General features: G+C 40.7%; 1 protein-coding gene across 6 annotated transcripts in view; it reads right to left on the bottom strand.

Annotated features, from left to right (window-relative positions):
* INTS4 (integrator complex subunit 4) overlaps positions 1–24,259 on the bottom strand; it is a 109,701-nt gene that overhangs the window by 56,657 nt on the left and 28,785 nt on the right. For all 6 annotated transcript variants that reach the window (XM_031653084.1, XM_021926350.2, XM_031653086.1 and 3 more), the window contains 6 exons: positions 22,727–22,912; positions 22,083–22,133; positions 20,488–20,576; positions 17,714–17,834; positions 3,456–3,527; positions 875–1,049 (listed from right to left, as the gene is read on the bottom strand). In XM_031653084.1, the coding sequence (XP_031508944.1) occupies positions 875–1,049; positions 3,456–3,527; positions 17,714–17,834; positions 20,488–20,576; positions 22,083–22,133; positions 22,727–22,912 (694 nt within the window). The remainder of the gene's footprint in view (positions 1–874; positions 1,050–3,455; positions 3,528–17,713; positions 17,835–20,487; positions 20,577–22,082; positions 22,134–22,726; positions 22,913–24,259) is intronic.

Genomic DNA, 24,259 nt, shown 5'->3' with positions numbered 1-24,259 from the left:
ACTCTTGAAAAAAAAAGTTTATTAATCTAGAATTTTATTTCCACAAAAATACCTTTCTGTATGTATGTATGTATGTATTTTTTGAGACAGAGTTTTGTCCTGTTGCGTGCCCAGGTTAGAGTGCAGGGGCACAATCTCAGCTCACTGAAACTTCTGCCTCCTGAGTTCAAGTGATTCTTGTGTCTGAGCCTCTCTAGTAGCTGAGATTACAGGTGCATGCCATCATACGGGCTATTTTTTGTATTTTTAGTAGATACAGGGTTTCACCATGTTAACCAGGTTGGTCTTGAACTGCTAGCCTCAAGTGATCCTCCAGCCTCAGCCTCCCAAAGTGCTGGGATTACAGGTGTGAGCCACCATGCCTGGCCCAAAAATATCTTTCAAAAATGAAGGTGAAATAAAATATTCATCAGTCATATAAAGGCTTTGCAGTCAGACATACCTAGGTTTAAATCTTGCTCTGTCTCTTACTAGCTGGGTAAGCAATATCAAGTTACTATTTTTATTAATATCCATTTTAATTGCCAATTATTCAGTGTTTATTATAAATAGGCACATGTATTATGCCAACTGCTTTATGTGTATAGAACCTCATTTAATTCTCAGAACTCAGAAAGATAGTTATCATCATCCCTGTTTTATAAAAATGCTGGAATTTAAATATAGATTGACTAAACCCAAATCTCTTGCTCTTCACCATTGTCTCATACTACTGGGGTCTCTTCTGTGTGTAAAATAAAAAGCATAGTAAGTACTTCCCAGAGTTACTGTAAGGACTAAATGAAATGATACATGTGTATCACCCAGTACAATGCCAGACACATAGCAGTCACTCAATTAAAGAGCGTTATTACTATTATACAGTCATACTTACCATACATCTCATCTTCCAACCCATGAACGAAAGCTCCACAAGCTCCTGACTCAATCAAGTTCACAGCCCCAGTATCTACTTCTTCCTTGGGAGCATCATCTCCCCACTTCCTGCCACTGGAAAACTCCCCTGAACTGTAAAGTTCCTTGGCACGCTCATGTGCAGTACGTTTCCTCTGCAGAAGACAACAATAATTACCAATTGTAAGAGGTTCATGAAGGAACGCTAAGATGAACCCTGAGAACATGGGAAGGCAGAAAATAAAACTGTTTTTTGAGAGTTACATTTGTAAAAATTATCAGTAGTTCATACAAGAGAAATGCAAATTCAACTTAAAATGAAACCAAAGCCTTGCTGGTCTATAATAGCTGAAAGTACCTAATTAAAAAGGATAAAGATAGCTGAAGAATGTGTTAAGAAAGTTGGTTACGTTTGCTGTGGCAGCAACATAGGAAAGAGAGAGCCAGAGAGGTAAATAATGACAGTGCCCCTCCAAACACCATCTTGGGTAGACAACACATTTACTCTAAGAAAACAATTATCAGGCAGGGTGCAGGTGGCCCACGCCTGTAATCCCAGCACTTTGGGAGGCCAAGGCAGGCTGATCACAAGGTCAGGAGATTGAGACCATCCTGGCCAACATGGTGAAACTATCTCTACTAAAAGTACAAAAATTAGCTGGGCGTGGTGGCGCATGCCTGTAGTCCCAGTTACTCGGGAGGCGGAGATTACAGTGAGCCAAGATCGTGCCACTGCACTCCAGCCTGACGACAGAGTGAGACTCCACCTCAAAAAAAAAAAAAAAAAAAAAAAAAGAGAAAAGAAAAAAAGGAAAAGAAAACAATTATCTTAAGTCCTAGTAAAAGTATTTTTCTATTTGGCAACATTGCGTTCTATTTCAGTTGCAGTACAGTCACTAATCTAGTAAACTCACTTTACACAGAGATTGCCTAAGGTGGAATATACTGGTTGGTGAAAAGTAAGTATCCAGTCCACTTGACAGTTATGGTTCTCATCACAAATGAATGACCTGGCACTCCGCTTTATACACCAGCCTCTCATGGAAACCCCATCTCTAAAAAACTACAAAAAATTAGCCAGGTGTGGTTGTACACACCTGTAGTCCCAGCTACTCAGGAGGCCGAGGTGAGAGGATCACTTGAGCCCGGGAGGCAAAGGTTGCAGTGAACCAAGATCGCGCCACTGCACTCCAGCCTGGGCGACAGAGCGAGACCCTGTCTCAAACAAAACAAAAGAAACAAACAAACAAAAAAACAAAAAAACATGCACAAGAAAAAGAGCTGAGAGACATACACCAAAATGACCAAAGTCATTACATTAGGGTAGCAGGCATATGGGTAAATTGCTTTCCTTTCCTTCATCAAAAATTCCACAACTTTCGTATCACTTTTATAATCACTTTTATAATTTCAAAATTGAGGTACTAACAATGAATGTACATATTATTTTCTCAGACTCAAATCTGGTTCTGCAAACCATGTTAGTGAACCATCACAATCAAAGCTTAAGGGCATTTCATAAGAGGCAGTTGGGGCCGGGCACAATGGCTCACATCTGTAATCCCAGCACTTTGGGAGGTAGAGGCAAGAGGATTGCTTGGGCTCAGAAGTTCAAGACCAGCATGGGGAACAGAGCAAGACCTCATCTCTACTAGAGATAAAAAAAATTAGCTGGGCATGGTGGGGCATGCCTGTAGTCCCGGCTACTCAGGAGGGTGGGGTGGGAGGAATGCTTGAGCCCAGGAGATCAAAGCTGCAGTGAGCTATGATTGTGCCACTGCATTCCAGCCTGGGCAAGAGCATGAGACCCTGTTTCAAAAAAAAGGAAAAAATGGTGCGGGGTTGGGGGTATTTTGTTACTGTTTGGAGAAAGGCTTTACTCACTCTTCCATGATAACTGCTGCTGAAAAGGAGTCCTAAAATGTCATACCATCTCACAAAATGAGAACAGGCCTTTGTAGTTCCTAACAAACAGAAAATTAGTCTTTTGGGGTTTTCTGGGGTTTTTTTGGTTGTTGTTTTTTGGGGTTTTTTGGAGACAGAGTCCCACTCTGTTGCCCAGGCTGGAGAGCAGTGGTGCGATCTCGGCTCACTGCAACCTCTGGTCTCCAGAGTTCAAGTGATTCTCTGCCTCAGCCACCCAAGTAGCCGGGACTACAGGCACATGCCACCACACCCAGCTAATTTTTGTTTTTCAGTTGAGATGGGGTTCACCATGTGGCCAGGCTGGTCTCAAACTCCTGGCTGCAAGTGATCCACCTGCCTCAGCCTCCCAAAGTGCTGGGATTACAGATGTGAGCCACTGTACCTGGCTTAGAAAATTAATCTTGCCTCTTTTTTGTAAAGCATAACCTGTGTAAATTATTTCATTACAATAATACAAAATTTAATGAAGTCATCTGTTATTTGCTTCAATTTACTAAGATTTTTAATTAAAATGTAATACAGTTATCATACATTAATTTAACAAATGCTGCTAAGTTAAATCAACACAACTCAGCATACTGCCCCCCTATATTGGTTACAGAAACCCAGTTTAAACAACAAAGAATAAAAGGTACCCTCAGATCTGACATCAGCTTCTTGTCAAGGGTCTGCTCCAAGAAATGAGAACTGACTTGCTCCATAGAGCCCTATAAAAAGAAAGAATCCAGAGCATATAAAACAACTTTTATGATTTGAATATTATCTTAAAATTCAAAGTCTGTAGCCAATTTAAGTGCATAAAGATAACATTATTCATGACAGTAAAGATGCTATGGGTTCTGAATCATCAGGAAAATAAAAATATTAGCAGCAGCTAACACCTAAATAGAGCTTACTATGTGTCACGTACTATGCTTTTTTTTTTCCCCTGAGATGGAGGTTTGCTCTTGTCACCCAGGCTGGAGTGCAGTGCCATGATCTTGGCACACTGCAACCTCTGCCTCCCAGGTCCAAGCGATTCTCCGGCCTCAGCCTCCCAAGTAGCTGGGATTACAGGTGCCCGCCAACATGCCTGGCTAATTTTTTGTATTTTTAATAGAGATGGGGTTTCGCCAAGTAGGGCAGGCTAGTCTCAAACTCCTGACCTCAAGTGATCTGCCCGCCTCGGCCTTCCAAAGTGCTGGGATTACAGGCGTGAGCCACCGCACCCGGCCACTATGTGTCATGTACTATTCTAAGGGCTTTAGACATATATTAACTCGTTTAAATCTTCTGTAACTATAACCCTGCAAAGTAAATACTATATTAGTCCCATCTTATATAGGGAGAAAAAATATAAAAAGATTAAGTAACACATTGACGGCCACAAAGAGAATAAATTCCAGAGCCAGTAGATATATCCAGGCTTCAAAATCCTTTCCCTTAACGACTACTCTCCACTCCTTTTCATTCTTCTTTCCATTCCTCTGTTCATTCATTCATGCATTCAGTTAAACAAATATTTAGCAACCATTCAATTATATGTCTACAGTTACCAGAAACAAGAATACAAAAATAAAAAGACAACAGCTCTACACTCAACAATCTCACAGACTAGTAAGGGAAACTGACAAGAAAAGAGATTACTGCAATATGGTATGAAATGCTGTAATACACATCTATGAATGATGCCATGGGAACGGAGACAACAAGCAGGTACAGGCAGGGAGAGGTATACTTGGAGAAATGAAAATCACAGTGCAAATGCCAAGTGAGAAATATTAAGTGATTTTATGAATGGAACATAAGATAGGGCTCCTGAAAATGAGGCAGTACAGATAGGATAATAAAGAGCCTCATTTGCCATAGTAAGGGGTTTGCCTTATAAATAATTATTACATAATCCCTGTTAAACATCTAATGAGCTCAACAATGTATAAAATATTTTACTTACATTTTTCAAGTTTATTCTTCCCAATAATCCCATATACCTCTCATTTCCATTTTCTAGATGAGAACTGAGGCTGAGATTAGGCAACTTATTCATTTCAAGTAAGGAAGGACATAGATTTATATTTCATAAAGCCCATCTTGCAACAGTATGACTAATGGACCATAAGGAATCAAAATGAAAGCAAAAACACCAGTTTCAGAGGCTGCTGGAGCAGGTCCTAAACATTAAGAAATTTATCTGAGATCTTCTCTAATTCCTAATAAACACGGAAATGCTTATACAGGCTCAGATCTTTTCTCTAATCACATTTTCCATAGAAAATTATGTGTTCTTGGGGAATGTCCTTACTCAAGTTAACACCTTTCCTATGATTCCACAAAAACAACTGCTGTACTATTTTGACTAAAGTAGTTTCTTTTTTTTTTTTTTTTTTTTGAGACTGAGTCTGGCTCTGTTGCCCAGGCTGGAGTGCAGTGGCGCGATCTCGGCTCACTGCAAGCTCCGCCTCCCGGGTTCACGCCATTCTCCTGCCTCAGCCTCCCGAGTAGCTGGGACTACAGGCGCCTGCCGCCTCGCCCGGCTAATTTTTTTTTTTTTTTTTGCATTTTTAGTAGAGACGGGGTTTCACCATGTTAGCCAGGATGGTCTCGATCTCCTGACCTCGTGATCCGCCCGCCTCGGCCTCCCAAAGTGCTGGGATTACAGGCGTGAGCCACCGCGCCCGGCCTAAAGTAGTTTCAAAACCACTTTTTCTTTTGGTACATAGATCTAAGCCAATGTCATAGCTAACATCCATTTTTTAAATCCAAACAACAATTTTATAAATAAGAACTATAAATGCTTAAGACCTCCTAAATCTCTCTCTAGTTTTACCACCAGCATTAGCTGTTGGCTTTTTCCTACTAAAAGTTTTCATGACTTCACAGTAAGTTGCTTCATCCATAATTCCCAGTGCCCTCCCTCCAATGCCCTCAGCTGAGCGCTCATCCAACACAGCAACACAGAGGGAGTACTATGCAAATCTGTGCCCCGCCAAATTAAATATCATTACTTGAAATAAATTTTCAATGTAACCTAAGAATAGGTGAAGCTTTCCATTTTAAGTCTACAAACACAAAGAGCCCTATAGCATAGTAATCCACTTGAAAAATGGTGAGATGTCTATTACTGCAGGACCAGTGGAAATGGAGAAGGGATGGATTTAGGGATGTCAAGAAGGCAGAACTGATATGAGTTGGTAACTCAATGGATGTGAGACACAGAAAAACTATTCCCACATTCCTCTGGTTCATGACTTAGCAGATGATAGTATCATTTATGAAAACATAGAGAAACAGATTTGGACCAAAAAGATAATGAGTTCATTATAAAATGCACCTTACAGGCCAGGCACGGTGGCTCACACCTGTAATCGCAGCACTTTGGGAGGCCAAGGTGGGCAGATCACGAGGTCAGGAGATCAAAACCATCCTGGATAACACGGTGAAACCCCGTCTCTACTAAAAATACAAAAAATTAGCCGGGCGTGGTGGCGGGCGCCTGTAGTCCCAGCCACTCGGGAGGCTGAGTCAGGAGAATGGCGTGAACCTGGGAAGTGGAGTTTGCAGTGAGCCAAGATCACACCATTGCACTCCAGACTGGGTGACAGAGCAAAACTCCATATCAGAAAAAAAAAAAAGTGCACCTTACCAATCAGAATAACAGCTACATTCTGGTATACTTTAACCAAGACAAATATGTTTAGATTAAGATGGAATCTCTCCAACTGTACTACTAGCGCTACTTAACAACCTAAATTTAGGTAGTTAATGCTACGAAAACCTTACTTAACACTGAGAAAACCATTTCACCAGAGAGCCTTATTAAATGTATGTGAAATTTAGATACGGATATTTAACAATTATCACACCTGCTTTAAGAGCAAAAACTGCTCAGTTAGTATAAATAACATAAGTCTATGCAACTAGGTGATAAGTATATCAGACATAAAACTGCCACTAACTAGGAATATCTGCATTTACCCTGGGAAAGACCAGTCATGGGAGACTTACAGGCACAAAAGCCTATAATCTAACAGTCTGAAAGTGTTGTGATTTTTAAGGTCAATGACTTCTTAAAGCTTATAAAAGTAGTGACTGTATTCTAAATAGTCCCATGAATGCGCTTACTGGGACATCAAGTTTCTTTGCCCCACAAATAGGGCAGTTATAAATAAGTAAAAGCTAACCTCTTTTACATGGTTTTGAATTTTCTGATATAATTTTTCATCCTGCTATAAGCCAAAGGGATTGGAAACTATTCACTTTTTAAGCAAGAGGGACTCGAGTTTACAAAGCTAAGTTGTTGCAGAACCTGGCTTCTGTTTTCCTCTCCAACTTACCTCGTTACAGATCCCCTATATTGAACACTACCCCCAACTAGGAAGCACTAAACTGCTTGTAGTTTAGTATGATATTGCAGCTTAGTATATTGCTATGCATGATAATGTACTGCTTTTATATCCCTGCTCGTATTTTCTCTTTCCCTGCATTACTACCTAGTTACTCATGCTTCAAAACTCAGTTCAGAGATCACCTCCTCCAAGAAGCCTCCTGTGATTGTGGTTGGTGCTCTTTCCTACCAGTACCAGGTATTCTTATTCACTGATTAGCTATCCCTGGCCACCTGACTATCAACTTTGTTGAAGACAGAAAGTGTCCTCAGTGTTTGTCGATTTGCTGAACAGGTGATCTAAAGATTATACAGGTTGAACATCCCAGTTCCAAAAATCTGAAATCCAAAATGCTGAAAAATCCAAAACTTTTTGAGTACCAACAAGATGGTAGGAAATGTTCATTGGAGCATTTCAGATTTTGGATTTTGGAGCATATTTCAGATTTGGGATGCCCAACAAGTAAGTATAATGCAAATAAAATATTCCAAAATCCAAAAACAAAACAAAATCCAAAACACTTCTGGTCTCAAGCATTTTGGATAAGGGATACTCAATCTGTATGCAGATTTGTTTTTTAAAAAATGGCTTACTAGAGTTACCTGGCACACATCACCCACGACAAAAAGGAACAAAAATAACAAATAACTATATTTCAACTAAAATGACTGTAGATACATGCTGCTGAGCACCAGAGAAAGGGCAAAATCCCTGTGGAGCATGAAGGCTTCAAGATAGCACCACAGGGAAGGGAGTGAGGCTTCCTACCTACCACACTGTCTCCCTTGCCAAAATCAGCTTAAAATCAGAGGAACTTCTTACAGGGAAAAAGTAAGCTGGAGATACCTATCAGTGGTCCCCACTGCTGCCACAGGCACCAGCAATTCTTGATAAAGGAGAGTCCCTAAGTCATCAGTGGCCACAAATCCAGTCTGGAGAGTAGCCAAGAGATCATTCAGCTGTATTGCCTCAGAGTGGGAGCCCACCTTGTCCTAAGCTACTGTAGCATGGCACCAAGTTGAAGCTAGACTCACTACTAGTATGCATCCTGCCCTGGGGACTAGTAGCAACTGACTATCTTCATCCCTGAGAATCCGCCATCATTCTACCATGATCACACGATGGCCTGCAGCACCATAACCCCATCCACATAGAGTCTAGGTCAAACAGAGTGACCATGACCACAGCATCAGACCCCACACAGCACTACCAACCACCCAGAAAACAGGCAGACCTGCACAGCAAGGAAGCCATCAAATAGACAGCTGGCAGTGCTTTACCCAGCACCCTTGTACCATATAAACACCTGGGCTGCCAAGCATGCACATGCCAGTACTCAGCCAAAAAGCCAATCCTGCAGCAGCCCTACTGCCTCTCACAACCCGTCACAGAACCACCTGCCCACGCCCTGCCTGATAGCTGGTAACTCAGTGGTCCTGTCCGCTAAAACAGGCCACGATAGAGTCCCACAGCACACAATCCAATCCACAGGTCCTGTGGTAGCCCTGGCCCCCCACCATAGACTGCTGCCAAACTGCCCAGCCCCACTGAGCAAAAGCACTTGAGCCCAGCCCAAAGTAATAGCCAACCAGGCAATAGCCCCATCTCCCTAGATAGCCACACAGCTGCGGCCAGCAGGCTGCCCCAGCAAAAGCCTGAGCCCAGCACGACAGCCACCACGGCAGTAACTACTGCCTCCCTGGAAAACCAGATAGACAGCCTGGCAGCCATTTTAGCCTGCACATGTCGCACCCAAAATCAGCTTAGCAACCTCACTTGCCCAAAAATCAGCTCAGCACCCTCATCTATAGCATCACCATTGCAAACTCCCATAGCCTAGGCAACTGAAGCAATTGCAAACATCACTGACTAGGAGTATAGCTGAAGATTATAGCTGAAGCTGACAAGGAGTGTTACACCACCCACTGAGTCCACCCAGAACCAAAGGCAACACACCATACCCAGCTAATACCCTAAAACCATCTGCAGGAAAAAGACTGTTACTATATATTAGCTACTCAATAAAATTTAAAAGAGCAACTATTCTACTAAATGCACAGATATCAACATCCAGTATCTTGGACACGATAAACGAAAATCAAGGAAACACGACACCCTCAAAGGAATACAGTAAGTCTCCTGGTGGGGCGCAGTGGCTCACATCTGTAATCCCAGCACTTTGGAAGGCCAAGAGAGCCAGATAGCAGGAGCTCAGGAGTTCAAGACCATTCTGGGCAACATGGCAAAACCCGTCTCTACAAAATATACAAAAATTAGTCAGGTGTGGTGGCATGTGCCTGTAGTCCCAGCTACTCAGCAGGCTGAGGTGGGAGGATCACTTAAGCCCAGGAGGAGAAGGTTGCAGTGAGCGAGATCTTGCCACTGCACTTCAGCCTGGGTGACACAGCAAGACCTTGTCTCAAAAAAAGAAAGCAAAAAAGTCTCCAATGACAGACCCCAAAAGAAAAGGACACTTACAAAATGCCTGAAAAGGAATTCAAAATAGTGATCTAAAGGAAACTCAGTAAGATACAAGAGAATACAGACAAACAATTAAATGAAATCAGGAAAACAATTCATTATCTGAATGAGAAATTCAACAGAAATCAATATCATAAAAAAGAACCAAACAGAAATCTTGGAGCTGAAGAGTTCAATGAAAAAAATAAAAATAGTATATAATTGAGAGCTTCAGCAATAGACTAGGATCAAGCAGAAGAGAGAATTTCTGAACTTGAAGACAGGTCTTTTGAAATAACCCATTAAGGGGGGAAAAAACAAATTAAGAATAAAAAAGAAAGCCTTGGAACATATAGGACATCAATAGACAAACAAATATTTGCACTGTAAGATTGCCTGATGGAGAAGAGATAGAGAAAGGCACAGAAAACCTACTTGACACAATGACAGCTGAAAACTTGCCAAGTTGTGGGAGAAATACGGACATCCAAATTCAGGAAGTTCAAAGGTTCACAATTAGATTCAACCCAAAAAGATCCTCTCCAAGGTACATTATAATCAAACTATCGAAAGTCAAAGACTAAGAATTTTTAAAGCTGCCAGAGAAAATTGTCAAGAGAATCTCCATTACCATCAACAGATTTCTCAGCAGAAACCTTGTAGACCAGGAGAGAATGGGATAGTATTAATATATTCAAAGTATTGAATGCTACAATTAGAAACAAAAGGACAATAATCACTATCATGACAACACACAAAAGTATAAAACTCACCAGTAAAGGTAAACTCATAAATCAAACAGATCAAACCACAGTGATACAATATGTCATGCAAAATTTTCAATCTGCTAGTATGAAGATTAAATTCAAAATGGTCAAAAACTACAAGAGCTACAAATAGTAGCTAAGGAATACATAACAGATGAATAAGAAAATTAAGGCAACAAAAATATAAATTGAAGAGGGGAGAGAAAAAGTCTAGGGTCCTTTTATGTAACCAAAGTTGAGTTGCTATCAGCTGAAAACATTCTATTATAACTGCAAGCCTTTTTTTCCCTCTTGAGACACTCTTACTCTGATGCCCATGCTAGAGCATAGTGACCTGATCATGGTTCACTGTAGCCTCAATCTTCCAGGCTCAAGCAATCCTCCCACCTCAGCCTCCTGGGTAGCTGAGACTACAGGTGTGTGCCATCATGCCCGGCTGATTTCTTTTTTCTTTATTTATTAGAGACAAGGTCTCACTATGTTGCCCAGGCTAGTCTCAAACTCTTGAGCTCAAGTGATCTGCCTCCCAAAGTGCTGGGATAATAGGCAAGAGCCACCACACGGGCCTAAATAAGACTCTGTAGTAACTATGTAGAAAAAAATTATAGCAGATACACAAACAAGAAAGAGAATGAAAATAAAGCTTAGTCCCACAAAAACCCACTAAATCACAGAGATAAACAACAAGAAAGGAAGACAAGAACAAAGGATCTCCAAAAGAACCAAAAAGTAATTAACAAAATGGGAGGAATAAGACCTCATCTATCAATAACAATCTTGAATATAGCTGGGTGTGGTGGTTCATGCCTATAATCCCGGCACTTTGGGAGGCCAAGGCAGGCAAATCACTTGAGGCCAGGAGTTCGAGACCAGCATGGTCAACATGGCAAAACCCATCTCTAATAAAAATGCAAAAAAAATTAGTTGGGCGTGGTGACACACACCTGTAATCCCCGTACTGGGGAGGTTGGGGCATGAGAATCACTTGAACCCGGGAGGTGAAGGTTGCAGTGAACTGAGATCACACCAGTGTACTCCAGCCTAGGTGACAGAGTGAGAGCCTGTCTCAAAGTAACAAAAAAAAAAAAAAAAAAAAAAGAAGGAGGAAAAAATCTTGAATATAAATGGATTAAATTCCTCAATTAAAAGGTACACTACAGCCTGGGCAACACAGCAAGAAAGAAAAAAAAAAAAGGTACACATTGGCTGAATAGATTCAAACACAAAATCTAAGTACACATTGCCTAGAAGAAACATACTTCACAAGCAAGAATTAAAACATATACCAAAATCAACAGTATGCAACAAAAGCAGTTCTAAGAGATAAGTGTACAGCAATAAATAGCTACATCAAAAAAGAACAACCTAGTTTTTAATTTTTTTAGAGACAATTTCGCTGTTGTCCAGGCTGGAGTCCCCAGGAGTTTGAGGTTGCTGTGAGTTATGATTGTGCCATCGTGGAATCGCACTCCAGCCGAGGCAACAGAGCAAGACCTTGACTTAAAGAAGAAAAAATAAATAAATAAAATCTTGTAATTTGCAACATCGATAAACCTGGAGGACATCATGTAAAGTGAAATAAGCCAGACACACAAAGACAAATACTGCACGATCTAAAACTTAAACATAAGACCTAAAACCGTAAAAACCCTAGAAGAAAACCTAGGCAATATCATTCAGGTCACAGGCATGAGCAAAGACTTCATGACTAAACCACCAAAAGCAATGGCAACAAAGCCAAAATTGACAAATGGGATCTACTTAAACTAAAGAGCTTCTGCACAGCAAAAAAAAAACTATCATGAGAGTGAACAGGCAACCTATAGAATGGGAGAAAATTTCTGCAATCTATCCATCTGACAAAGAGCTAATATCCAGAATCTACAAGGAACTTAAACAAATTTCAAAAAAAAAAAAAAAAAACACCCCATCAAAAAGTGGCCAAAGGATATGAACAGACACTTCTCAAAAGAAGACAGTTATGCAACCAACAAATATATGAAAAAAAGCTCATCATCACTGGTCATTAGAGAAATGCAAATCAAAACCACAATGAGATACCATCTCACACCAGTTAGAATGGCAATCATTAAAAAGTCAGGAAACAACAGACGCTGGAGAGGATGTAGAGAAATAGGAAAGCTTTTACACTGTTGGTGGGAGTGTAGATTAGTTCAGCCATTGTGGAAGACAGTGTGGCGATTCCTCAAGGATCTAGAACCAGAAATACCATTTGACCCAGCAATCCCATGACTGGGTATGTACCTAAAGGATTATAAATCGTTCTACTATAAAAACACATGCACACATATGTTTATCGCAGCACTGTTCACAATAGCAAAGACTTGGAACCAACCCAAATGCCCATCAATGACAGACTGGATAAAGAAAATGTGACACATATACACCATGGAATACTATGCAGTCATAAAAATGGATGAGTTCATGTTCTTTGCAGGGACATGGATGAAGCTGGAAACCACCATTCTCAGCAAACTAACACAAGAACAGAAAACCAAATACTGCATGTTCTTACTTATAAGTGAGAGCTGAACAATGTGAACACATGGACACAAGGAGGGAAACATCACACACTAAGGACTGTCAGAGGGTGAAGGGCTGGGAGAGGGATAGCATTAGGAGAAATACCTAATGTAGATGACAGGTTATGGGTGCAGCAAACCACCATGGCACATGTATACCTATGTAACAAACCTGAACTTTCTGCACATGTATCCCAGAACTTAAAGTATTTTTTAAAAAAATTGATATCATAGAGGCAGACAGTATAACAGTGGTTACCAGACACTGGGGAGGGGAGGGAGTAGGAGAGAATGGGAAGGGACTGGACAATGGATACAAAGTCACAATTAGGAGGAATAAATTCTGGTGTTCAACTGCATGTAAGGGTGACTATGATTAACAGTAAAACATTGTATATTACAAAATAGCTGTAAGAGAGGTTGTTGAAAGTTCTCATGACAAAGAAATGACAAATGTATGAGGTGATAACTATACTAACTATCCTGATTGGATTAATATACAACATAGATGTGTATCAAAACATCAACTTGTGCCCCATAAATATATACAATTACAATGCGTCAATTTTTTAAAATTACTAAATTTTTAATTAAAGATTATACACAAATCACTTTATCACAGGTTTATCTACTGGAGAGCTGGAGTAGGGCAGCTTTACCTCTTAGCTTGCACAGAGATACTAATAAACCCGCAGGGCCTTAACTGGCCAATCCCAATGTGTAACTGGATGCTCACCAGGAAAGGATTATATATGGACTTTAGATTATGAGGTTTGAAGTTCTCATCTGTCATTTACTATCTGTGTGGTCTTAGACAAATTATACCACATTCCTAAATTTTAATTTTGTTATTTATGAGTAATACATTTACCTCAGAGAGTTTAAAAAGATTAAAAATTACTTGCAAAAGTAAGCAAATGAGTTAGGAATGTGTGCTTGTATATAAAGAGAAGTGGGTTAATGTTTATGTGTGAATGTGTGTGTATTTATGTGTGTATGTATGACTAAAAATGCCTCACTTAGTAGGCCAGAAACTCTATACATAGTAGTCATTATTATTATTATCAGCAAGATTAGAATGATTACTATTTCTGAATACAAACATAATTACTTATATAATTTGAAGCTGTTCAGATTTAACAGGAAATTACAACACAAGGCATGTGACTCAATTTAGAGTCATTCAAGTAGAAATCCTTTCAATATACACGTTATACACACAACTTTATGCAAATAAATTTCAGATCCTATAGAGTACAAAACTGAAAATTTTGAATGATTCTTACTTTAAGGATTACTTTTTAAAACTGCCTACTCAGGTAAAAATATATCATTAATTCATTCCTCTAAAACATCTTTCTCCTCCCCACTCCCACCTAGAGTTCATTGTAGATCCTCTGTAAATGTTGAATGAAAGGATTTGATGAATGATTAGATTGTTCTGAATTTAGAAAGTTTTAAAATATGAATTCAGAAATAAAATCAGTAACAGTTAGCTTGTTTAACTCTACTATGCACAAGATTGGAAATACTCCAATCATCCATTACTACTATATTTCATGAAAATGCTTCACACAGGTTTCAGCAAATACTCCCATAAATACTGGTCACAGGACTAAAGCTATCACCAGAACAGTGTCTAGTACAGTCAGATACAAAGCATTCAACCAACAATCTCACCAAGAGTAGCAGGGCTGGGGGCACTCAAAGGGGAAGTGTCCAAAAAGAATCACAGATTTTCCTGCTGTGACATGTATACAATTTTTTATAGATACTTACATATATTTATACACTGTGCCCCCACCCATCCTACATAGTATAATACTTTTTAGTTTATAAACATTTTCATAGACTATATCTCATTTGACCATCATGAAAACACTATCAGGTAAATAAGAGAGATATTAGAACCCCACTTAACAGATGAGGAAACTGAGACTAATATCAAATGACATATACAAGGTAACACAGATATAAAATAAGTTTATTAGGTCAACACTCTATTACAAGACAATTTTATCCCTTAAAAGTTAAATAATTTTTTTTTTTTTTGAGACAGGGTCTTGCTCTGTCGTATAGGCTGGAGCGCAATGGCACAATCTCGGCTCACTGCAACCCCCGCCTCCCAGGTTCAAGTGATCCTCCCACCCCAGACTCCAGAATAGCTGGGACTACAGGTGTGTGTCACCACGCCAGGCTAGTTTTTGTATTTTTAGTAGAGATGGGGTTTCACCATGTTGGCCAAGCTGGTCTCGAACTCCTGACCTCAAGTGATTTGCCTGCTTCAGCCTCCCAAAGTGCTAGGATGACAGGTGTGAGCCACTACATCTCAGCCCAAATGTTAAATTTTTTTTTTTTTAGATGGAGTCTCACTCTGTCGCTAGGCTGGAGTGCAGTGGCGCGATCTCGGCTCACTACAACCTCTGCCTCCCGGGTTCAAGCAATTCTCCTGCCTCAGCTTCCCGAGTAGCTAGGACTACAGGCGTGCGCCACCATGCCCAGCTAATTTTTGAATTTTTAGTAGAGACGGGGTTTCACCATGTTGGCCAGGATGGTCTCAATCTCTTGACCTCGTGATCCGCCCGCCTCGGCCTCCCGAAGTGCTGGGATTACAGGCGTGAGTCACAAAAGTTAAAAATTTTTAATAAATGTGCTGAGTCCTCAAAAAGAAAACACTAGAAAAGTACCAGGCTAAAAGTCACAAGATTAGGATCTGATCTCACTCTACAATTTTCTGTCTGTATAAGCTGGATAATTTACTTAACTCCTCAGAGCCTCAGTTTTCTCATCTAGAAGATGATAACAGCATTTAAAAAAACATTTAAAAAAAAATTTTTTAAAATAGAGATAGGGTCTTGCTGTGTTGCCCAGGCTGGTCTTGAACTCCTGGGCTCAAGTGACCCACCCACCTCGGCCTCCTAAAGTGCCAGGATTATGGGCATGAGCCACCATGCCCCAGCTGGATAATGGCACCTATCTTGCAGGATTACTATAATGAGAAAATGTATGTAATGGGCCTCCTTCAAATTATCTAAAATAGCAGTCCCCTACCTTTTTGGCACCAGGGTTCAGTTTCATGGAAGAAACCAGAGAGGGTGGTGGAGCAGGGTGGTTTTGGGATGAAACTGTTCCAACTCAGATCATCAGGCATTAGATTCTCACAAGGAGCATGAAACCTAGATCCCGCACATGCTCAGTTCACAATAGGGTTCACACCCCTATGATAATCTAATGCAGCTGCTGATCTGACAGTAGGCAGAGCTCAGGCAGTAATGCTTGCTCTCCCACCACTCACCTCCTGCTGTGTGGCCTGGTTCCTAACAAGCCATGGACCAGGACTAGTCCACAGCCCAGGGGTTTGAGCCTCCTGAACTAGGACATAACAAGTGCTTAATAAATGGGAAAAACTTTTTTTAAAATTATTTTCCTTTTTCTCTAGGCTCTGGCTATCTCGGTTCCTAATAGGGTTAATAGAATTATGTTTTAAGATTCTTTCTAGTTCTAAAAGGCTATTTCTCTACAGGAGAGTGAACTATTTCTTTCTATATTAAGAAATTCTGGGCCGGGCGCGGTGGCTCAAGCCTGTAATCCCAGCACTTTGGGAGGCCGAGGCGGGTGGATCACGAGGTCAGGAGATCGAGACCATCCTGGCTAACATGGTGAAACCCCGTCTCTACTAAAAATACAAAAAACTAGCCGGGCGTGGTGGCGGGCGCCTGTAGTCCCAGCTACTTGGAGGCTGAGGCAGGAGAATGGCGTGAACCTGGGAGGCGGAGCTTGCAGTGAGCCGAGATCGCGCCACTGCACTCCAGCCTGGGTGACACAGCGCGAGACTCCGTCTCAAAAAAAAAAAAAAAAAAAAAAGAAATTCTGGGACTGGGAATAGTGGCTTAAACCTGTAATCCCAACAATTTGGGAGGCCAAAGCAGAAGGATCACTTGAGCCTAGGAATCAAGACCAGCCTGGGCACAAAGCAAGACCCCATCTCTACAAAAAATACAAATTAGCCAGGCAGGGTGGCACATGCCTGTAGTCCCAGCTACTCAGGAGGCTCAGGTGGAGGGATCGCTTGAGCCTGGCAGGTCAAAGCTGCAGTGAGCTGTGACTGCACCACTGCACTCCTGCCTGAGCAACAGAGTAAGACCCTGTCTCAAGAAAAGAAAAAGAAAAAGAAATTCTGGGGTTTTAAATTCAGGTCACACTGCCCCATCTGTAGTTTCTCAAAATGTTTGTAAAAACTTAACAAGCAATGTGCCCATTTTAAAAAAGGATTATTGGCCGGGTGTAATGGCTCACATCTATAATCCCAGTCTTTTTTTTTTTTTTGAGACGAGAGTCTCCTCCTTGACGCCAGGCTGGAGTGCAGTGGCGTGATCTCGGCTCACTGCAACGTCTGCCTCCCAGATTCAAGCGATTCTCCTGCCTCAGCCACCCGAGTAGCTGGGATTACAGGAGTGCACCACCATGCCCAGCTAATTTTTGCATTTTTAGTGGGGACGGGATTTCACCATGTTGGTCAGGATGATCTCAATCTCCTGACCTCATGATCTGCCCACCTTGGCCTTCCAAAGTGCTGGAATTACAGGTGTAAGCCACCACACCTGGCCTATAAGCCCAGTCTTTTGGGAGGCTGAGGCAGGAGGATTGCTTGAGGCCAAGAGTTTGAGACCAACCTGGGCCACAAAGGCCCTATTTCTACATAAAAGAAAATAAATAAATACATACACGCATACATACATACACAAAAAGTATAACTTACCAACAGTTTTGCTGCCTGAACACGAACCACCCAAGAGCCATCACTGACCATGTGACAAATTTTTCCAAACGCATCATCAACTAAGCGTATTTCTTCATTAGAAGAAGGAATTGGGACAATGCTAAATTAAAAGAAAATAAATGAAATCACTTAGAACAAAACATGATCCTAAGTCTGCAGGCTCAGGCCAGGCACAGTGGCTCACATCTATAATCCAGCACTTTGGGAGGCCCATGCAGGTAGATTGCTTGAGCCCAAGAGTTTAAGACCAGCCTGAGCAACATGGCAAAACCTCATCTCTACAAAAAAAATACAAAAATTAGCTAGGCATGGTGGCATGCGCCAATAGTCCCAGCTACTTGGGAGGCTAAAGTGGGAAGATAACTTTAGCTCTGGAGGTGAAGGTAGAAGTGAGCTGAGATCACACCATGGCACTCCAGCCTGGGTGACAGAGCAAGACCTTGTCTCAAAAAATAAATACAGTCTGGGCACAGTTGCTCATGCCTGTAATCCCAGCACTTTTGGAGTCTGAGGCAGGTGCATAACCTGAGGTCATGAGTTCGAGACCAGCCTGGCCAACATGGCGAAACCCCCTCTCTACTAAAAATATAAAAATTAGCCGGGTGTGGTGACACACGCCTGTAATCCCAGCTACTCAGGAGGCTGAGGCAGAAGAATCACTTGAACCTGGAAGGTGGAGGTTACAGTGATCTGAGATAGTGCCACTGCACTCCAGACTAGATAACAGAGCGAGACTCCATCGCAAAAAATAATAATAATAAACAAATAAATACATAAGTAAGCAAGGCTGCAGGCTCAATAAACTGAGAACAGTCAATGAAGACTGACACACACGAAAATGATAACTGAATAGTTCAAATCCTAGAATGATTAAATACAGTTCAGAATAAACAAATCACTCTGGGAGTAAAAACCAACTCTTTCAGTTGCGTTGCAAATTATGCTTTTTTTTTTTTTTTTGAGAGAGGGTCTCACTTCTGTCACCCAGGCTGGAGTGCAGTGGCATGATCACTGCTCACCACAGTGTCAATTTCCTGGGCTCAGGTGGTCCTCCCAGTTTACTCTCCTGAGTAGCTGGGACTACAAAAGCATGCCACCACACCCAGTTAATTTTGTACATTTTTAGTAGAAATGGTTCACCATGTTGCCCAGGCTGACCTCAAACTCCTGAGATCAAGCAATCCACCCGCCTCAGCCTCCCAAAGTGCTGGGATTACAGGGGTGAGCCACTGCACTCAGGTTCAAATTTTCAATGTACTGAATAAAAGTGTGTAACCCACCAAAGGGTCAGCCAGGTGTGGTGGTTCACACCTGTAATCCCAGCACATTGAGATACTGAGGCAGGCAGATTACCTGAAGCCAGGAGCTTGAGACAAGCCTAGCCAACATGACAAAACCTCATCTCTACTAAAAATACAAAAAATGAGCCAGGTGTGGTGGTGTGCACCTGTAATTCCAGCTATTTGGGAGGCTCAGGCACGAGAACTGCTTCAACCCAGGAGATGGAGGTTGCAATAAGTTGAGATTACATCACTGCACTCCAGCCTGGGCCACAGGGCAAGACTCTGCCTTTAAAAAAAAAAAAAGAAAGCATGTAACCCACCAAAGGTTCAAAGATTTATGAAATTATCAAAAACTAGCTTCCACCGAATATTTCATATCCTTAAGCTTATTATCTCCTATAACTGAACTTCTTTTTTTTTTGAGAGAGAGTGTCTTGCTCTGTCACCCAGGTTGGAGTACAGTGGTATGATCTCGGCTCAGTGCAATCTCCACCTCCAGGGTCCAAGCAATTCTCCTGCCTCAGCCTCCCTAGTAGTTGGGATTACAGGCATATGCCACCATGCTTGGCTAATATTTTTATTTTTAGTAGAGACGAGGTTTCACCATGTTGGCCAGGCTGGTCTCGAACTCCTGACCTCAGGTGATCCACTCACCTCGGCCTCCCAAAGTGCTGGGATTACAGGCACCACCGTGCCCAGACTGAACTTCTATAAATACAGTAAATCTCAGAATAAATCAAGATAAAACTTACTCGTCAATCCAGTCCTAAAAAAAGAGACAATTTCCAGTTAGCCCTTTTCTTTGTATGTGTCTAAGTCCTAAAACACTACAAATGGAGTCTACTCCTACAGGTTTATTAATTCATTCTGGTTTTCAAATTTTGGCAGTTTAATGAAGAGGAAAAAACACCTCTTTTTCCTATACGAGGAAAAATAAAATATTCTATAAATATTTATAAATAAAATATAAAGAAATATAAAGAAAATATTCTATTTTATACAATATAATAATATTGCCTACCTCCTCAAAGAATCACTGTGAAAATAATAATTTAATTGCTGTGAAAATGTTTTTAACCAGGAAAACAGTACATAAGAGATCACTATTCTCAAACTCATCTGGTATCTTTATCTGGCATTTGGCACAAACCAAACTAAAATGGGTCCCAAACAATTTTAAAGATTTTTTTGTAAAGTACTGAAAACCATTTAAGAAAGATATTCCAATTTCTTCACTTATAGATGACAAGGTTAGGACCAAAGAAGTGAAGTATCTTTCCAAGGGTGTACAGAAAGTTCCTATCAGAGATGAAAAATGAGGACCAGGCAATCTGATTTTCAGCCCCTTACTCCCCATTGCCTTCCAAAAATCTAACCAACACTTCTTTTCTAGAAGTGGACTTTCTGCACGGTGAGAGGAGAGGAAAATGGCTTCACAATCAACAAAAGTCAGCTTACACCCACACTGACCTTTCAGGATAGAGCTGACTGACAACCCAGATAAGCTGGACTGCAGCACTGCGCACTTGTTCGTAGTCATCAGAGAGCAATTTACAGGCCTGCAAAGAAGAATTCCAAAAGTCTATTAGCTCTGTGTCCTCTCAGGCAATGTTTAAACTATTTTCAAAGTGAAGATAGGGTGGTTGGATAAGGATGCCCAGTAAAATACTTGTGTGTGGTTTTAACTTCTTGAATCTTTGCCGAACAATGAATCTTGACCTCTGTCAGCTGCTCTGGCTATATTCTGACTAGGCACCCTCCTACCCCAAGTCTGAAAGGAGACTCACAGACTGACGGCATAAAAACATTTAGAATAGCATCAAACCCAGCAAAGCATGCTGGGAGCCCACAGTACTATTTTCACAGGCTCAAATACCAAATATGGGTTTTTCCCTCCACCTGTAAAAATCAAAGCACACACTTCTCTTTACTTTGGTCTGAAATCATTGGCCTCCATTTCAATCCACTCACTCTTTCTGGGTAGCCCCATACTCCCTAAATACTGATGGCTCTGAATAACCTACCCTTAGCTCTGATTTCTCCTGATCTCCAGACCTTTATAACTACCTATGGCTGGAATTCTCTTCATGGATGTCCCATCCAACTTTTATATTCCACACATCCAAACATGAACTCACTAAGGAACCAAATTCTACCTTATGTCTTAAATCCTACACTATCAATCCATCCTCACTCCCTTGAGGCTCTCATTACTGCTTGTTTAGACTACTCTTATGCCACCAAACATCTGAATCAGCCAACTAACGTTCCTTCCTTCCTCTGAGTCCTTACTATCCAAGTTTCCTTTAATTATTTGGCTTCCCGCATAGTTTTCCTATAGAAAAAGAGGGCGATGGTCACCCCACCACAAGCATTCTGGACCAATTCTACTTCATTCAATAGAAAAATAAACTTGGTTTACACATCCGTGATAGGGGTTTGGCTAATTATCTTCTTCCCATGAGAGATAAAACCACTCTTGGCAGACTAACAAAACCTAATCTCTGAACATGAATTTAGATTGCCTGTTACCAGATTCAGTCAATTATTCTCCAAGAGAAATATAGCCTTGTAAGGCCTTTTGGTTAGGCCCTCAATCAGCTTTTCCACAACTTCATTATGCCTTTCTTTACCGCTAATACTACATTCATGTGACTTTTTTTTATATGATCCTATGGTTTTGGTCGCCCTTCTCCAGACACACTCTAGTTTGTGAAGTGTGGTGCCCAGAAATGACTTCATGTATGGCCCAACCAAGCAGTGATCAGCAAGACTAACACGTTCCTTATTCTAAATGCTACACTTTTCTTCAGGTGCTCTCACACTCATACTGAGTTGTAAATCCTCCTAAAAGTCCTTTTCACACGTACTACTGCTATTTAATTACATAACCTCCATTCTCTTCCTGAAAAGTACGTTTTGAATATGACTTCACATCCATCCCAATCAACACTGCCACTATTAACCAACGAAGTCCTTAAGTTTTCAAATTCTGAGAACCAGTGTGCCACCCTCCCAGCTTCACGATACCTCCTCCCCTTCCAGACAGTAATCATTTAAAGTACCTGATTATAAATTGTTTGGTGTAATTTCAGTCCTCTTTCATGGAGCTGCAACTAGATAATAAATATATAGCTTAAGTGCTTGGGAGGAAAAGAGCAATATTTCCAATGTCTCCCCACAATCTCACATATTTTCCCCTACTGTATCAGGCTAACATGGTTCCATTTAGCCAAAATCGGTGCTATATAAATAAGAAACCTTGTCACCTTTCAAGAGAAGCATTCGAGCGTTTCATAAATCTAACCCATGGACTGTCCCAAGAAGGCATTAGAAAAATATGAAATAATAATATGAAGGCTAAAGAAAAAATGATTAACACCACCTCCCCCTATTATAATATTATACCAAGTCATATCCCTCCAAGTTGAAGGAATTATAACAGGTTCCTACCGTGCTTTTCATGTTTCATAAATACACATGAAAGCTACCAGAGAAAGCCAAAAAAAAAAAAAGCACAGTTGTATACAGGGATGTGTGTCACTGAGTTCTGTGAGGCCACCACCAATACCTTCCTGAAAGTATATGCTGAAGGATTCACAATGTATCCAAGGCAGCACTAGCTGCCTATAAAGTTTATAGCACTAGCTATAAACTTAAAAAACAAAAATGAACACTAGCCCCAACTAGTTTCCATAATCATGTTTACCATGGCTTTTATAGCTGCTGTTCTGACACGTGGGTCTTGGTCACTGAAGTAATCCCCTATAATCTTCTGGACATCTCTGGCAGCTAGGCCTTCTGCATCTTTTGTGACACTTTTCTCCAAAGAGCCAAGATTGCCAAGTAACTGCAGGCACTTATTTCTTACACCATGAGACGTATCTGTAAGATGCTATCAAAAAAAAAAAAAAAGAAAAGAAAAAGAAAAAGAAAAAAAGGACATGATTAAGATATCTTAACAAACACAGACAAAACCAGAAACAAAAGCATTGCATCAACCTTAGGGGTGATTTCAAGCCCTACATTCTCAGGACAGTCTGTTTAGCATCATGTTACTTGAGTATGTGTCTTCTCAAAAAAAAAATGAGTCCTTAGAAAATAAAAGTCCTAGTTTTTCATCTTTGTATTCCCAATAGCTAGTACTTTGCCTTGTATAGAGTAAGTACTTTAAAATTCGTCCCTGAATTGCCTTTTACTTGCTTTCAAATTTTAAAACAAGACAAAAATGTATAAATTTTTTAAACTTTTAATATCCACAGAAATATGCAAAAATCTTAAGTGTACAGCTCAATAAATTTTCACAAATACACATATATAGCAAGCACCCAGATTAAATAGTATATAACCAACACACCAGAAATATCCCTCATTCCTCCTCCAAGCAACTACCTCACCACACCACCACCAAAAATAGCTACTATCCTGACTTCTAACACATAGGTTCATTTGTTTATTTTTGTACTTTATGAAATCAAATAGTATCTGGCTTCTGTGGCTTAATATTATGTTTGTGAGATTTATGCAAGGTATGGCAGATAGCAATGGCTCATTTATTCTTGTTACTTATACAGTATTCATTTGTAAACACATGAAAATCTATTTAGCCTTTCTGTTGATGAATATTTAAGTTATTTCCAGTCTTTGGCTATTTTGAATAATGCTACTGTGATTATTCTTGTATGTGGCTTTTGGTGTACATGTTCACATTTTTGTCGGATATACATGTACAAGTAGAATTGATAGGTAAAAAGACATGCTTCAGCTTAAGAAGATACTGCCAGTTGGGTACAGTAGCTGATGCCTATAATGCCAGCACTCTGGGAGGCCAAGGCAGGAGGATCACTTGAGCCCGGGAGTTCAAGACTGCCCTGGGCAAATGGTGAAATCCTGTCTCTACCAAAAAATACAAAAATCAGCTGGGTGTGATGGCACATGCCTATAGTCCCAGCTACCCAGGAGGCTGAGATAGGAGGATCCTTTGAGCCTTGGAAGTGGAGGTTGCAGTGAGCCGTGATCATGCCACTGCACTCCAACCTGGGTGACAGAGTGAGACACTGCCTCCAAAAAAGAAGATACTGCCAAATAGTTTTCCATAATGGCTGTACTAATTTACATTTCCACCAGTGCTGCATAAGTGTTCTAGATGTGCCACATCCTTGTCAACATTTAGTACTATCAATATTTCTTATGTTAGCACTTCTCACCGGGAATTTTAATAAATTATCAGTTTTCCTCCTGC

This window comes from Papio anubis, chromosome 12 (genome assembly GCF_008728515.1).
Source record: "Papio anubis isolate 15944 chromosome 12, Panubis1.0, whole genome shotgun sequence".
In the NCBI taxonomy this organism is placed as follows: domain Eukaryota; kingdom Metazoa; phylum Chordata; class Mammalia; order Primates; family Cercopithecidae; genus Papio; species Papio anubis.
This window is presented reverse-complemented; position numbering and strand designations above follow the sequence as displayed.